Genomic DNA, 18336 nt, shown 5'->3' on the forward strand with positions numbered 1-18336 from the left:
CCACCCTACTCAAAATAGAAAGGAAAGGGAATGCAGATTCTTAGGCAACCTTTAGAGAGTGCTGTAACAGGGATTTGAATGTTTCTTCACCAACCCTGCAACGGGGTCATTAGTTTTGTCATCTGAGTTGGAGATATGTGTTGGCATCTTCCTCCACTCAGCACCCAAAGAGAGGGCATCTCTTGCAACTGGTGTTCAAGTGGTTTGTAATGTCATTAGAGAACATCATAGTGAGAAAATGAGACATCCAAAGTGGATCTCTTCTTCTTCAGGGTCAATACAAATCTCTTCTCAGCTGCTCAAATGCTGGCAGGATCCAGACTTCTTGACAGAAGCATTGATAGTAAACTGGAATCACTTATTGATGTGCCTTCCCTTGTATTTTTTGAGTCATCAGAATGATGAAGCCTATCTTTTCCCCAGACCCTTGGCTTGGAATCATCAGTATTAATGTTTTAATACACCATCCTTCTTTCTAAGGTCCCTGGACCTTTCGTTTAGGAAGTGGAGCCAAATTCTTCATCTAACAGCATGGTTTTTGGCAGCCTGTGAGATATGAATCTTCTTCTTTTGCTGTATGTGCCACAAGATCTTCTGAAATCTAGGAAGTAGGCTACCAGAAGTCAATATTCTCTAAAATATTACAATGTATATCTCATAGGGAGCTGTTAAGTGCATTTAATAATACAAGCAAACAGCAGATAAAAAGTGCCTTTATTTTCCTCAATTTTATTTTTTGAACTACTTACTTTTACTTAAAAGTGTGCCTGGCAGCTATAGCAGCTTATCCTCAAATCCATTATTTTTTTAAAAATTCATCATTCCTCAAACGAGAGAGAGAGTAGAATGGAGGTACTGAGGAGAGATTCAATGCTAATTTTAAGCTGTGCGTGCATGGAGAAGGAAACAAATGGCACAGATTCAAAGTGCATTCTATAACCAAGAAACCACATGCATCTCATTGATTCAGCTTTATTTTCATCTTGTTTCCTTTATGCTGTCCTAGTGGTTAGTTTTATTTTCATATAACGAAGTGGTATAGTTGTTTCAGGGAAAGCATGGGTCTGGTGTGCCAAAACATGGATAAACTTTATAGCTGACAAAATCTCAGGTTTTTAAATAGTTTGCAGTCCAGAAAAATACATGGAGTACACATAAGCATATTTTACAGGGTGGTGATGGAAGTATACAGGCATTAAACAGCTGCAGATTTTAGATGTTAGGTTAGGTGGTCCAGGACAGGCTCTTCTAAGTGATCCACAGTGAGAATATTTGAGCACCACTGACATAAGGGCTCTTCCTAGAGGTTGTTGGCTTTAGACGAATGGTTTAAGGCGTGGCAAGGATTATGAATCTTCCTTTTAGATAAATTGTTTCTTGGAATGTTGCTTATTGGTATCCCCACTATGACTTTGGAAGATCATTTGATAATTTTTCTTTTTAAATCCTATTTTGGGGGTGCTGCATTTTTCATTAAGACTTACTTTTTCCTAGACCTTTATTTGCTGGGTTGCTCAGAGAGGGTGCTGGTTCATTGATCTTGAGCAACCCTTACTGAGAAATAAGATTTCACACCAATACCATAACATTGCTAGATTTCATTCCTAGTGACTCTTCCTTTTGGCTTTTTTCCCCTGCTGATAGAATCTTATCTCTAGTTCTTTCTCAGCAGGACTGAGAGCCCAAAACAGAAGGGGAGGGTGTTTCCTTTCTTCCACCACCATACTCCAAGACTTCCTTCTGTTTCATTACAGGCCCTTCTTTTGAGTGATTGACTGAAATGTTTTTGCTCCTGAAGGAGTTCAGCTAACAAGAGTATTGGTTAGTTCCCAGCTAGTATTAGCATTAGTAACTGGCTTAAGTAAAGCTTTTGCCTTGTTCAGGAGACTCTTGGTTTTGACTTTCAGTGAAGTAAATCCTTTGTGGTGGACTGGAAGAGAACTAAAGATGATCATCCATTTAACTTGGTGAAAAAATTTTAGAAACCAGGGTTGAAATTTTCAGATCAGTGCAACGAATAGGTACACCTTCCACTTGGAAATCTCAACACATATTTTTTGCTATGAAATTTCTTTCTGCCTTTGCCTATTTGCATTTTATAACATTTTTTGTAGATTAACAGGCTGATGAATACATTAAAAATACTAGAAAGTTCTAGAATTTTTAACTTTCTCAACAGCCTCTCTTCAAATATGCATTAATTTGAATTGTAAAGACATTTGGGCAGTGTTGCTACCTTAATACTCTTCTTAAATTTGCAGCATTTGTGTCAAAAAGATTAAGCTTAGTACATCTAATGTGGCTTGTGTATATTTATCTTCTTGTTTCAGTGCTGCCGGAGGTGAAATCTTTAACTTGTGTGTCCCTGACCTAGATGAAAGAATTGATGAAAATGATATTATCAAACTTATTCGACAAATACTTGAAGGACTCTGCTGTCTGCATGAAAACAATATTGTGCATCTTGATTTAAAGGTAAAATTACACATGGTCTTTCAGTAACTTACCTTTGTTTGTTTTGCTGGTTTGTTGATTATGTCTGCACCAAAATCAAGTCTGTATGAAAAGCAAGTGTGGGATATGGCTATATCAGAACAGTTTGGAAGAGGTGGTGGAAGTACACTGGCATAACTGATGCAAGTTTAAGAGGTGTAACTTGTCTATATTGAATGTACATTGTAACTTCTTGTTTTTAAGGTTCCAGTTAATACATTGTGATTAAAAACCAAAGACAGGCTGTGCATCTTGACCATGTTAACATTTATATAGGAACTAATGCTTGCATTTCCAAACTTTGTTAATTTTATCAATGTGAAAACTGAACACATCAGTAATGTAGAGCTTTTTTCCATTGTATGTCCCCTTTTTATACGTAATTGATTGTACTTAACCTTAGTATTGAAATGGTCCTAGTCAAGCCTCAGAAGCTGATGTGTCACTTAGGTGAAAGGAATCTTCAAGGGGAGAATGAATACCTTTTGCTACTACTATTTGGGACTGTCTTTTGCTGGGTTAACAGGGCAGCAGCACGTGTTCACACAGTCATGGCTGTATCTTGGCAACTGAAAGAAACTTTTACAATAAATATTAGCTGATAGACTATGGAAAAATGCAGCTATAATTGCAGAGAGACTCTGTGCATGCCACAATTTCAGTGTTCTTCTGCAAATGATTACTCTCCTGTTCCTCACAATGCAGTGCGACTTTGGAGTGGGTTGTACTGACTGAGGAAAATATACAGTCTTCCATATTCATGTTTTTAGCAACAGCATAAGAGCTGCAGATGTCAGGGTCTGGCTTTGGTCAGAGAAAGTTACAGATGGGCATCACAAATGTTTTGTGTGGTTTGTTTTAAAAAGGCAATATTAGCAACTAAAATTGTATTACAGAATGCTTAAATTATAACCTAAATGTCACTTTGGTGTATACTGTTTAGCATTTAATCATACCTAATAAGTTATGCCTTAAGGACTAAATAGTCATCTTTCTCCATTTAGCCCCAGAACATCTTGCTGAGCCGTTTCAATCCTCTTGGTGATGTAAAAATAGTAGATTTTGGTATGTCTCGGAAGATAGAGAATGCTAGTGAACTGCGGCAAATCCTAGGAACTACAGAATATCTAGGTATGGAGGGGCGGTATGCAAATGAAAACCGAACAATTTATTGAATTTGAAAGCTACACATGTACAGTGCTTTATAAGCTCAGTTTCCTGAGTCTCTTATACCTAGTATCTTGTATCCTTTAATGGTGATCACATAATGTATTTGAGTGGTTTTTTAGCAGTTCATAGACCAGGTTAGACTTAATCATTTTCTTTTAAAAAGTTAAAAATATTTCAGCACTGAAAACAGAAGTAATATATAAAGTAGTACTGTTTGCTTTTTAAAATTGTTTAATTTTGAGAAATTACATAGTTAGACCATTGCTAATTCTCTCTAGTGACTAGGTGACCCACTGAAAATAATGATTTTGCAAATTAGCATATAACTGAGCAAACAATAAAATAATCTTAATGTAACTTATAGATCCACTCAGTTGTGGTTTGGCTGTAATTTGATTCTACAGTACACTACTAGTTTATTGTCTTTTTAAAATCTTAATATGAGATCAGTGGAAGGATCTGCTATTAAATTCTTGTGGTGGAGACAGACAACTTTTTGTATTCTTAGGTGTGCAATCTAGTGAAATTGATTAGTAAGATTAAACTATTCTCTGGAGAGGAAGGGGAAACATCCAGATTTTTTTTTTTTTTGAAGACCTACTCCTCTGAGGAAACGTCCTCCAAATTCTGTCTTTAAAATTGGTTCAGTGACACTGATTTTAAGATCAAGGAGCTGTAGTGAAGAGTGAAGACTGTTTAGAACCCATTATACGTTGTGACTTCACTGACTTTAAAAATCACTTTAGCTAAATCAGTTTTAAAATTGATTAGAATATCTGTGGAAATTTCCCAGTGTAGTCCAACCGTTTATGGTCAGCATAAGATCTTATTTATGTGAGGAAAAAATGATCACTCTAAGAATTAGTTTAATTCCTTAGGATGCTTTGTATCAACACAAGTGTTTCAGCCAATTTACAAGTATTCTAAGAATTGGCTGGAGTGGAGTAGAGTAGACTTTCAACAGCTCTAAGAACCAATTCAGTGCTATTGAGGCTGTGGACAATCTGGTATGTCAATCAATTCTCCTTACTGCTGTCCCACACTATGCTGTAGTGGCCTTTTTGATATCTTCTAGAGTACTTGGCTTTGGGAGCTGTACCAGAAACTTTGGGATAGGCACCCAGAAGACATTGTGGCTGAACTGGTTTAGAACAGCACTAATGTGGATGCAGGGCAGGTCACAATTGATTCAGTAAGTACCATCATTTTTCTCCACCACAAGAATTTTTCCATCTTTCTCCACCACAAGAATTTAATGCAGGACAGGTCACAAACTGATTAAGCAAGTAGCATCCTAGTGTGACTGCACTCAATGTTTGTTTAAAATAGCTCCATCTCTCTGGTTCAACACAAAATTGAACTTTCTAAATGTAGATGGGGCAGGTGGCAGTAGGAAAAGCTTCCAGTATAGTCTTACAACCCTAAATCTGTGGTGAGTAAGAAACTGCCAGTCCAGAAGTGATTTTAGTGCTCTTCAGAGATTTGCAATTTATTTCCTACAGCTTCATTCTTGGTGTTTAAATATAATAGTAATAGAGACTTGACTACAAAAACTACATGTTTAGTCCTATAGTCTTTATTTTAGGATAAAATTGCCAAAAAAATCCAGGGTATGACAAATGTTACTTGAATAAGACATAGCATATTACATGCTTTTTTTTAAATCATGCATTTAAGGTTCTTTTTTTTTTTTTTTTCCAGCTCCAGAAATCTTAAACTATGATCCTATTACCACAGCTACAGATATGTGGTAAGTTTATTCTTTTTAAAGTTAATAGTAACTAAACTTAAAGAAAGTGGACACTAAATAATTTAGATATCAGCTACTCTTGCACGCTTTTTTCCTAACAGCCTCTAATTTTCCATCATCTACTACGATTGGAACACTTTACCCAAAATGTTAATTTTCCACTCTTTACATTTAAAGCACTGTATATTTGTTGCATTTCAAAGTTACTCTGCAGAAACAGTGTAAAACTGGTAGCACTGTGTAAAAGAATGCCTTCATTACAAGAGTGCCGCCTTGTAGCTGGGTGTGGCACAGTAGCTCAGTTTTGTCTTGCACTCTCTGCCAGTGGTCATGCTAGTCTTGTCATGCCTGTCTCGTGACTTGGCCCTCTGGTCAGATTATGCTTTAAATCCACCCCTTCTGGGGTACAGAGAGTCCAACAAATAAAAGTCTAGTGTTGTCACAAAAGATTTTCAGCCCCAATATTGTGCCTCATAGTCGTCATACCCTTCTGGTTGTCCTTATCTCCTTTTCAGAGTCTTCACACACTGGAACTAATATCTAAATCTAGTATCTTTTAAAACATGCTATAGCTACTAAAATGTGAATTAATGGTGACTTTAACCAAATAGACATTCATATCTCAAATCAGCCTTATTCCTATACATATGAAATGTTTTACCAAAAAAACCAAAACCACCCAACCCCATTGCCCATGCATGTTTATCTAAATTCCAGATATTCTCATTTGTGAATTTTACTTCCACTTGCTTTCCCTTCCTCCTCCTTCAAAGTTCTTAATCTATAAAGCTAACTTAATCTGTACAGCTTCATGAATATTAAGAAATTCTTATTATTTTGATATCTTCCCACATAACTCCAGAAAAGTAACAGGTGGTAAAGCATAATTTGCTCCTGAGCTTGGAGCACTGTGAAGCAGAAATGAGAACTTCTTTCCTCAGTTTCATTATGTAAAAAAAAGTTTCTTGTTTTTGTTTTTTAATCTAAGAGAAATGCCACATATGCCCTACTGTAGAAGTCTTTCCTCCCACCAAGAGACCTCATCTTTTTTTTTTTAATTTTAATTTTCTTATAAACTACATGGTGTGGAGTTCATCTTCACTTTCTCATGCCCAAACTGTATCTCAAAAATAGGGTACAGTATCATATGTTTGTGTGACTGTGTATCAGCCTTCCACATTCACCACAGCTCTCCAAGAAATTGGAAAAAAAAAAAATTTTTCCCCTATTTGTATGAATAACAACTGGGGAATCTTGTGTGCATCTTAATGTTGCAGTGCTGGTTTCCACTGCTACCATAAATTTAAACGTTGTCTGTTCCTGCAGTCTGGATTCTTACATTTTTGTACGTGGTACTTATCCTTTTTCAAGAGTTGGTCACTATCATATTAACTGTTGTTGCACATGTTCTCCATGTACCTTGAACTGACAGTTCTTCTGTAGCAGTGTGTGTTGGTCTGTCCTGCATCTTATTACCTCCTCTTGTTGTGAACTGAGGGCATCAGTGGCAGCGTAGACCAGCTGCCTCTTCAGTTCTTTTTCTACGTTTGGCGATCTGGGATGGAACCTCCTGTAGTTCCAAGGTTCAACTTTCTTGTAAAAAACATTGGATACAGTTAAGTTTCATAGTTAGCATATAGTCATAGTTTAGTTAATAGGGATCAGGGGTTCTTTCTCCCACCCCAGTAATCCCCTGACGTTTGAGGCACTTATGCCCAAAGTTCCAGGCTTCAAGTCTTACCTTTCCTGCCCTGGGGTCTTCCCAGTAAGTGACCCACAGAAGAGCTGCCTTTGCTGCCTGGGAGTCGCATCTTATCAAGGTGTGACATCTGCCACTCCTTCCCTGCCCGAACCAAGCAGTAATGGGAGTTCAGACTTTGCAAGCAACTAATGGAGCTCACAATGAGGTCTTGGTCGGACTTGGGACCTTCCTGCTCCCTGCCTTGTTGACTGAAGTGGCCAAGCAGTGCCCTGATGAAACACTCCAGCAAACCCAAGGACTCCTCTTAAAAAAAAGAAGCACAATGAGAATAATGAGGTGAAGTACCCTCATAGGAAGGAGGGAAAAACAACGCATAAGTCTGCTAAGAAGACGGCAGCTTCCCTCCTTGCCTTGGAACCAAGTAAGATTCTATGCCTTGGAGCTGGTGTGTCTGAAGCTCTTAGAGATCCCACAGTACTGGGAGCGTCTAGTGGTCAGAAACTGAATGCAAAGGTGTGCAAGGACAGTAGGAACAGATTGCCTTTGGTACTATTTGTTCTGTGCCAAGACAACTGTGCCATGCCAGAACAGTAGCTGGCTATTGGTCAAATGCATTTAGTGTATCCTCTAAAACTATGTAAAATGCAAACTATAGGGGGACACAAGTAAAATTTTCCCTTTGCATTTTCTGTAAAAATTGTGTGTAGAGGGAGAGGTAAAAAAGAGGAAGTTGCTCTTATCTTAAGAGTAAAGCAGCAAAAGAGCTTCCTCTCCTTCCTGCAAGATATAGTTAAAATAGATGGATTTTTTTTAAACACGGCAGTCTTAGTTCAGCTAGACAGTCTTTTGTACCAGGAAATGGATATCCAGTTTCTGGCAAAAGAATGCCATAACTACTGAGGAGTTGCTCTATAACCTGTGATAGCAAATGGTGGTAATATCACCCAGTCAGGGAGAAGCTTCCTTTAGGCATTCTATTTCCACAGCACTAAGACTCAACTTTCTGGTAAGGACATTCTTGACCTGCAATCCATGCCATAGTGGCAATTCATAGTCATTGGGCATGAGCATTATTCTAGAGACTAGAACACTCACCTAGTATGTGGGAGACCTGTTCCAATGACTATTTAATTTCTAAAAAGTGGAACAGCTTCTATAGGAGAGATTCAGACAGACCTAGACCAGAATATTCTATAGTGCAGTGGCCAGGGTACTGTCCTGCAATATGGGACAGAAAGTTCGGATCCCTTCTCTACATTAGGCAGAGAGGGAGGATTTAAACTTGGTTCTTTTGTTTCCCAGGAGAGTGAAATTATAAAGAAACCACCACTGCTTCTGCCTGCTTTGTGAGTCAGGTCCTCCCTTGCTTTTGTTAAAACACCAAATTCAAAAGGAGAAATTGAGCCAGGTCAAACCAAACGTTTTGAATTTTTGACTTCCTGAAAAATTTGGGTTTTTGTTTTCAACCTGAACCTAAACTTTTTTTAATTGAAGTTGCTAGTGACCTGCCAGCCATTATTACCCAACTGTAGTGTAGTTCTACAATAAATATCTTTTTATTAAGGAGATTGAATACTCCTGATTCCCTTCAGTACTTTTTTTGTACTATTGGAGTAAGGATGACATAACCATGGCATGATGATATGTCTGGACATCAGGTGGGTTGCTAACCATGTTCCTCTTGTGTATCTGTATTGAGGAATTCAAAACTAGGCATCAATGTTGATTTTTGGAAAACATGCTCTATCCTACCTTCCAAAGTAGAAGGTATGGGTGATGGCGGCAGCAAGAAAGAAATGACTGGAGGAGATCTAAATAACCGAGCAACTTCCTTTCTTGGCTGCTAGGAAGAGCAAGTGGCATTCCAGCGAATTTACTTAGCGCTCTGAGTAATGAATTAAGAAACATGTAGCATGTATCACATATTACATGTAATCAAATTACTTGGAACTGTGGCATACTTTTTCTTTTGCTGCCAGTGGAATGAGAAATAACAAGGAACACTGAGCACAGCACCAGCAATGCAGGGAGAGACTTCATTTTGGTGTCTATTTTGTTGTCTGGTGTCTATTAGTTATAATTTAGGATAAAAAATAAATTACATCTTATTTCATTTCAGGAATGTTGGTGTAATCTCATATATGCTGCTAATTCAAGAATCTCCATTTGTGGGGGCAGATAACCAAGAAACATTCCTCAATATCTCTCAAATTAATGTGGATTATTCAGAAGAAACTTTTGCATCAGTTTCACACTTGGCCAGAGACTTCATTCAGAAACTTCTTGTCAAAAACCCAGAGTAGGTAGCAAATTCTTTGGTGCGGGTACCAAATCTTCCTATGTGTTTGGTAAGCACCTGGCAAAGCAGGGACTTGATCCTGACTGATGGCGTTGGGTGCTAATGTAAGGTAAATGTGATGAGACCAGTGACTATTTAACATAAAAATGCTGGTTTCCATATGGATCTGTATGCTATATATATTTAGAACGTGGTGGATTCAAATGGAAAGTCTGACTTGGCCAGTGAGATCCCAATAATAGCGAATGGAAATTCTATTTAAATGTTGAATTGTAAAGTTAGTCTGATTGTATATTGGATTAACTGGTGGTAATATCAGTTTGCAACTGATTTATCCACTCAGTAATATACTATTTACTTAAAAGCAATTTTACTTCCAAAAATGCCACCATGGCCTCTAAATTGAATTTGCTCCGCTTTCAAATAAATTAACTGCCAGTCCCACAAACTCTGTCTTGATTGTATTTTTTGCTTATGTGTTGGAAATAATAATTCTGCTGGCAAAATTTTACCTATAAGTAAATGATCTTAAGATGCAGAGGGCGAAGATTGACCCTGCATTGGATTTTGGTTAATAGCTCTGAAGCCTGAGCCAGGCTAGAGTCAGTACATTCTTCTATAGTTGTGTTGGCCGTAAGAAGGTGACAAAATTGTTGTCCTTACTAATACCTGTTGTGTGGCTAAGACTTTGCTCTCCATGGCTGTCCATCTTACACATGTCCAAATTCTTGATTTTTTTAAATGTTTTTGAAATAAACTGTGCATTTCCATATAAGAGGTTAATACTTTCACTTATATAAGTAAAACAGCTTCCTTTTGATTTTCTTTCTTCCTTTTCTTTTTTTAAAGGGAAAGACCAACAGCAGAGGCCTGTCTCTCTCATTCTTGGCTGAAACAGGGGGAATTCGTACTATTGTGTAGTCCTGAAGAATCTTCCTGTCCTTGTCCAATGCAGGATCACACAACAAAGTGTTCAGAGGAAAGGAATATTAAATCCATTTGTAATGGTACCTGCAGTGACCGAGCCGATAAAGAGAACATTCCAGAAGACAGCAGTACTGTCTCTAAACGTTTTCGGTTTGATGATTCATTGCAATATCCTCAAGACTTCATGACAGACTTAGTATGTTAACATACATCTGTCTATTCAGGTCCTCTGAACTGAATTTAAGACTATAATCTATTTTAATGATGAATACTAGGAGATTATGGCTTGTCCATTTGTGCAGCATGGATATTCTGGAAATGCACTTTCGAACAATCCTCTTATGCGTTACTTTCTTTTATGTCCATTGCTGGCAATGGCTTTTATTCCTGAGAAACTGGAGTTCTGGTTTCGGGGGGTGTGCCTTTATGTTTTGAAGGAGATTTCATTGAATATATTTGCACTTTTCAAGTTTAGTCCAAAAATACGTTTAATATAATAAAGTAGAGAATAAAAATATAAAAACTTTTGTATGTTAATAAATGGACCCTAATTAAATAACCTAAACATTTTTGTGACTAAGACTTGATAACAGATTGAAGCAGGGAAATTGAATCTAATTATTTTTGACAGCCTTTCACCACAGTGACTGTGCAATCATTGCAATTATTTAACTGAGAGTTTAGAATCAGTGGAATATTAAGATGTATTGGATGCATTCAGCAAGTACTTCTTATTTAGAATGTTAAGCTGTGGTTAAGGATAATCTTTCTGCTTTAGCTGACAGGTTCCACCTAGGTAGTGTAGTGCATGTGGCATGTACTTGTAATATGGTAACATGAATACCGCTGGAATACTAGAGTAGAATAAGGGTAGGTTGTCAGTCTTAATGCTGAAGGTCCTTGCTTCATAAACAAATCTAATCATAAGAGTATGGAAAGACCTACACTGAAGTGCATATTGAAACAATAGTGTACGTGCTCCAAAGAAGCTTTTGTCAATCTCCATATAAACCTGGATATTTCTGAAATACAGATTGCCCAGTAAACTATAAATATTTGAATATCCATAATATTTAGTGTACATACCTCTTAAAATATCAGAGATTATGAGATTTATAGCAGCATGTAATCATTTATTGATCGTGCAGCTACCATGTATCTGCATTAAGGATTTGTTTTAAAAAGTTGATGGTGTGGGATAGAGAGAGAGTTAATTTGCTTACATACAATAGAACCACAGAACAAATACATTGGGAATGGTAGTTGTTTGTAACTTTGAAATGATTATAACTGAACAAAATATTATGGTTGTTCTTTGAGAAGTTTACAGTTGAGCATTGACTTAATACAGCTTTGAAACTTTACTATGCAAAAAAAAAATGCTGCTGTTAACCATCTTAATTTAAATGAAACAAGCACAGAAACTGTTTCCTTACATTGTCAAATCTTTTTTTAAACTTTCTCTTTATTTTTAGTAGTTTACTTTTAGCACAATACTGTACTGTACTGCTTTTGTGTGTGTGTCTCTGCTGCTGCCTGATTGGATACTTCTGGTTCCAAATGAAGTATGTGGTTTACTAGTCAGTTCATAAGTCTGAGATTCTACTATAGTAATTTTTCCAATCAAACTATTTTTCCTCAGAGTATTTAGACTTATGCCAATCTTGAGAAATTTGCTGCAAAATTTCAGAATTAAAAACAAATACATTTTGGTTATAAATCTATCAATTTTTTAAAACATTCACATCTATTTTCTGTTTTGCACTCTCCATCTTACTTTTTTTTTTTTTTTTTTTTTAAAGGCAGGATCTTTTTAATTCCTCTTGTTCCCAGGCTCTGAAAACAAACACTGTATTATGCCAAGTTTCAGCTTGGAGCAAATGTTGATCAGGTCCTAAACTCCTGAGTTTATTCTGAAAATGCTGACAAGATACCTTATCCGTAGTAGCACTAATAGTGTGAAAATCAGAGCTTTTTCACACAGGGAATGTAAGTAATTAAAGCTCTTTGAAATATTATGAAAGTAAATGGCACTTTAAAGTATTTCCTGGATCTTCAAGTCTGCATAACTTAGACTCACTTCTCATCAGTGTTGATGTCTCATTTATCCTATATAATGAGAATTGTGATATTTAGTTAATTGCAAGATGCTTCCTCAAATGTGCATTTGGACCTTGTCATATTTAAGCGATTTCTAGCTAAAGTTCAAGAGAAAATATCAAACAATGAAATTATGTAAATAAGTATTTTATTAATATGTAGTAAAATGTTGTATTTTAAGTACCTTTATAACAAAAGGATGGAAAATATTTTTAAGTGATTTTATATGGTAAATCCATCTTAACAGACAAATGAGTTCAATAATGTTGTCTTTACTTGGGTAATATTCCTGTTGATCTGAATTTAAGTTCCAACTGAATAAAGAGTGCAGGATCAGGCCTTAAATGTGTATGTGTTAAAATTCAGTCTTTACTGCTCTCCATGTGGTATTGTTTTTAATATCCATATGTGTTCAAGCGTGAAAAAGCTGAGCTAACTAGGTATTAGGGGACTGCACTGTTATCTCATATATACATTACATTAATATGTGTACATTATTCTTTTCTGTAAATTGATAACTGAGAAATAAGTGGATTTTGTGGAAGCAGTTAAAAACAATCTAACTTGTCTATTAGGTGATTTTTTTTTCTTTTTGAATTTTGGAAGTTATTGCTTTTACACAATATCTTTGTTTAAAATGATTATCTCCTCCCAAGGAATGAATCTAATTACAGTGTATTGAAATAAAGGTATAAACTATTTTTATACATACGGAATTGAAAGTTAACTTAAGATGAAGGGAGGAAATGTCAAAACAATACAACAGATGCAGCTATAAAAAGTTGTTTACAAAAAATAATTGTAATGTAATTTAAACTGTCCAAATTACTGCTAAATTCTTAATTTTAAAACTAGAAGCTCATGATGATTGTATCATATGTTAAAAGAAATAGATGATGATAAAGTATAAAGTAGTAACCGTATGACAGCACTTTAAACAAAATACAGGAAATATTCCATAAAGAAACTTTCCACCATGGTGTTTGATAAATGTTTACATTTCTTACTGCTTTTTTTCTGGTTTTAAGTTATCTTTAAGTTTGGATAAGTAAATTTTGGTTTTATCAAATTTTGTAGACAGCTGTATTTTTTGTATGTAAACTCTCAAAATGTAATGAGTCAGAATTTTAAATTGTTTGGATTAATATTAATGTTTAATTTTTTATTGTGCATGCCATAATTTTCTTTAATGTATGTAATTTCATTTAAGGTACAATTGTTCTTTGATAGCCTATCGTGCTTAGTGTCACATTATTGGGGATTATCAAAAACAGATGTAAGTAATCCTAGTAATATTTCATTAAGATAACTGATGTAATTTCTATGCAATTCCTGAATTCTTTTGTATAAACAAATATTTTGTATTTGAATGTGAGTTTATTCAACAATTTGTACACTTAGTTTTTTCTAATCAGAAAGTGGCTTTCCAAATAATCTCCTGTGCTCTGTGTAAAGTTCATATCATAAGTTTAGTGAATGTAGCTTTCTGAAGTGCCACCACATCCTCATATTTATTAATTTCATATCTGGAATGCTGCTTACATTTGAATCTGGATTAAATCTATGAGGAAAAAGGTGTTTCTGCTTAATGTACATCAAGGTCCAGAACTCTTTCCTTTTATATTTTAATTTTAGGTGTAAAATATTTAGAAGAGAAGCATTTTAAATAATACATAATGAAGTGCTGGTTTCATTAGCCTGTATGTCAAGGCTGTAGAACCAGCACAATACCAATGAGCTAGAGAGAGAAGATAAGAAGCAAAATGAGTCAAAAACATGAGATAGCCCAGTACAAATGTGAAGTGTCTTGATTTACAACACTAAACTAATGCTGATCTGCATAGTTCAACAGTGTAAGATAAACAGGTGTGTAATATCCATGTTCTTTAGCAGATGGTCTTTTCTAAAGGTAGTAAACTCCTTAAAAGTTAAGTTGAATATTAAAATAGTCTAAGATGGCCTAAAAAAATTATACTCTTCTAGAGAACTCCATATATTATGTGCATTATACATGGGTAAGTAATTCACTAGTACAAGCTGGATACTGCAGTTGCTACATAAAGATGCCATTGACATGACGAACATTCTGCTTATGCTTAGAACTTCATGACTGAGCTGTATGTTCTGTGAAAGAAACAATATTGCCATGTATTTGCTTTGGCATAACTGCAGTATTCACTTCAAAAGGGCTTTAAATCTTACATTTTCTGCATAACACTTTTATCCAATGTGCTTCATACACTAGAAACAAAATCCTGTTTATTAAATACTGATTTCCAGTATTTAATGAAGCATTGGCAATATTGTAAGAGCTCAGTTTGAAATAAAATAAGAATGGCAAATCTCCACTCAGATTTTGGTTTCCTGAGAAATGTGATGTTAACAGAATAATCTCTGCTCTAGATAGCAAGTGATAACTCCATAAGTTCAACCACAGATGTTTTCCTAACTAGGAATTATATAGCGTTTCAGAGAAACACAACCAGTTTTCTCCACTGTTTTTTCTGCTATCAAGTTTGCTGGCCTCTTGCCAAAAGAATAAAAATTCTTTCATACCTTAAGAATCTCTGCCAACTATCAAACTTGGAGGTGCTGCTTTGCCAGCTCTATATAGTAGACAAATGGGTAGGCTGCTGTATCATTGAGCTAGTATGCAGAGAAATTTCCAAATTTCAGTGTAGAAAAATCCACAAATACTGTGTAGTTTTGAGTTAAATTATACAATGATGATAATCTATAAATGTCTTAAGATATAGTTTAGAAAACTTTGATTCAGAAAACTCTTATGTAAGCTTTACATGATTAGCTCTAAGATGACAATAGCAGTCCTAAGTAAGGGTTTCCAGGATTAGGCCTTTGCTGTGACAATACTTCAAATTTTTGTTACTTTTATAGCAGAAGGAAAAACAGTAAGGGTGAATTCCTGGACCCAGTGAAGTTTGTGGCAAAACTCCTGTTGACCTCAGACGATTAAGAATTTCACTCTTGAAATCTTGAGAGAGAAGTTGAAGCACAAAAATTCTCTAGCCCTGAGTACATCATCACAGGACAGAATTCAGCCACAAGGATCAAGCCAAAATTCCTGTTGAGACAGTTACCATCAATGGTACATTCTGGTCTCCAATATTTATATTTATATTTTATCTAATAACAATCCAGAATAGCCCAGGGTATTTTTAAAAGGATGTTGTCACTGACTTTCTAGGTAGTTTTATGGTGAACATCGCCATGTATCAGCATGTGTGACAGAATTATATAAGTGAACTTTCATGTCTTCTCTTCCTATTCTCCTTTATTCCTAATTGGGTAGGGGGGAGGGGTAGGGGGGTGAATACACTGGGGAAATGCTGTTGCAAAGAGAGTTACATGGTGCTGATGATGGTGATTTGTAGTTGTTCAGTATCTTCTGGGAAAGAATTCTATATCAGCAAACATTGGGCCACTCCCCATCCTACTCTCCCCAGTCTGAATTGATGAAAATCAAATTGCTCCCATCTGAAATGAATCTCTCCCAAGTCCTCAAAAATGTCCCCTCCAGAGTGATCTGTTGTAGGCTGTTTGCTCATAGCAAATTTCCAAATATCTGAATACCCATTAGGAGGACTACATTATACTACAAAGATGCTGCAATACTGAAACCACTTTACAGGCATAACCTGAATATATCTCCTTATCGAGGAAGACAATATGACTGTATTGAGTCACTGCTATAACTTGATTTTGATTGCATTCTCTCATTACCTGAATTCTTGGTTTTATTTATAGTGTTTGTGCAAGTGTGTGAAGGTTTGACTTCTTAAAGAAATAAGGATGCAATTACTTTATGACTGATGCACAATCCTTCCTATCATTATAAAGCAATTTTTCAGAAAAATGATTATACAAAGCAAAAGCATATTTCACTCATCCATTTAATTCTTGTGTACAGTATATAAATATTGCATGCAACTTTAATCTCACCATTCCCTACTTTGTTGTATAAAACAAGCAAACAATCCTTGAACTGAAAGACAATAGTTGCCATTTAACTCCCCAACCTTTCCAAATATAACTTCCCACATTTATTATGATTTAAAGTGATATTTTAGTAGCTGTTTGAAATACTAACTGCATTTAACTGAGTCTTAGTTATAAGATACTGTACAAAATGTATATAAAAGTCATGCCTCTTATTTTAACACAAGCCAACTCCACTGTTAACTTCATGTAAATAATTAAATCCCTGGGTTGGCTTTTGGTAACAATGACCCCCCTCTTTGTGCTAAAATCCTGGACCCTCATTTTTAATAGTTCCATTCATAGCTCAATGAATCAGTTGTGACAATACCATACTGTGTACTAAAGTTCTAAAGGGATGTTCACATGTAACTTAGAGATAAAATTCATTGATAAACTAATATGCACCATACTGCTAGCATAAGGGTAGCTAAAGGGCTACAGTTCTAGAAATGTTACAACCAAATGATTATATGATTTAATTCAGCTTGCTACATTAACTTGCACTGAATGGATTCAACAGGTGGAAATACTTCTTGATTTTTCCTCCTCCCCTACTAAGGAGCTGATATGGCCAAGTACTTTCAAATCCACCTTAAGTCAGAGAGTTTAGGGTGCTTAGCACGACACACGGTGCACCCAGCAATTCGAGGGAATCAGTAAAAGTTACTGTGATATCTAAATGTAGAGAAAACAGCCTTTAAAAAAAATAAAAAATTAAAACCCTGTGTGTGAAAGATCACTTTAAATATGTGAAAACTTCAGCTTAGGGACTAGAAATACTCATTTAGAACAACAATTATCAAAATACTTATATAACTGTTTTTACACCATCCGCAGTAGTGACTCTTACCATACTGAGCAAATTGGAATCTTTCTGAAGTACCCACAGTTTTTTAATTTTAACTATGGACATGCTTCAGTTAATGCAGTCAGTTTGCCCAGTATGTTTAAAAAAAAAAAAAAAAAAACTTGGGGAAATGACTGTCAAGAACAAGAATAGTAGGGCAAAGAAATTCCAGAAGAGGCAGAGCACATTCACTAAGGTAAGCAGATATGTGGGGCAGACAGCTATTTATTATACCTAGGCAGTTTGGGTGGGATTTTCAAAAAGCATCTGAGTGATTTAGGAACACGTCACATTGAAAGTCAAATGATTTAGGTGCTTTTTAAAAGAGGCTCACCCTTTATTTTGAAGAGCACACAACTTCCCCAACTCAGTAAGTAGTACTAATGGCCTGCAGACTATATCTAACTAATGAAGCAAAGAACAAAACTCAATATTTTTTTTTAAAAAAGCAAAATCCAACACCAAAAATTGCCCTCTTCATTGGGTGCTGTGAACACTTGAGATAGCCATATTAATCTGCAAAGCACAGCTGTGGGTGAGCATATTACTTTAAAGGCTAATAGAAATACATGGTCTCTGCCTCAAGGAAGTTACAATTGTAAATTGTTAAGAGGTAAGATGACAAGAAGGCTGTGGGAGAAATTTGGTAAACAAAATAGCCTGGGAGGAGAAACTGAGATATAGAGTAAAAATTCTAAAGTGTCTAAGTGAGTTTCCTCTGATGACCACAAATACTTTATCATTGAAAGAGCAGAAAAAGTCACTTACTGGTTTTTACGTTAATAATTATAACAACCTTTTTGCTTATCCAGCAATTGAAACGTTCAGACAGCATGCTCTGTTTCATACTTGTAACCTTTTGTCAAATTACAATAGGCTGCTGATATAGTGATAACATACTTCTCCAAAGAAATGGCAGATCAAATAAGGAAATGTTTTTCTGTTGCCCCAAGCAATAATGTAAACATAGTTCTGTAAACAGGAGGTCACTGACTAATAAAAGATAAGCTGTTTTATTGGGCAAGTACAAGGATGAAGTATGATTCTAA

At 35.7% G+C, this 18336-nt stretch overlaps 1 protein-coding gene across 1 annotated transcript in view; it reads left to right on the forward strand.

The window, feature by feature from the left end:
* The window catches only part of STK17B (serine/threonine kinase 17b), a 31447-nt gene extending 17847 nt beyond the window's left edge, over positions 1-13600 (forward strand). The window contains exons 4-8 of the mRNA XM_067549839.1: positions 2331-2475; positions 3498-3624; positions 5365-5413; positions 9235-9414; positions 10264-13600. Coding sequence (XP_067405940.1) covers positions 2331-2475; positions 3498-3624; positions 5365-5413; positions 9235-9414; positions 10264-10546 — 784 coding nt within the window. The 3' untranslated portion in view covers positions 10547-13600. The remainder of the gene's footprint in view (positions 1-2330; positions 2476-3497; positions 3625-5364; positions 5414-9234; positions 9415-10263) is intronic.
* The last annotated feature ends 4736 nt before the right edge of the window (positions 13601-18336 follow it).

This window comes from Emydura macquarii, unplaced genomic scaffold, assembly GCF_026122565.2.
Source record: "Emydura macquarii macquarii isolate MOO-44397 ecotype Brisbane River unplaced genomic scaffold, CSIRO-AGI_Emac_v2 contig_1253, whole genome shotgun sequence".
Lineage (NCBI taxonomy): Eukaryota > Metazoa > Chordata > Testudines > Chelidae > Emydura > Emydura macquarii.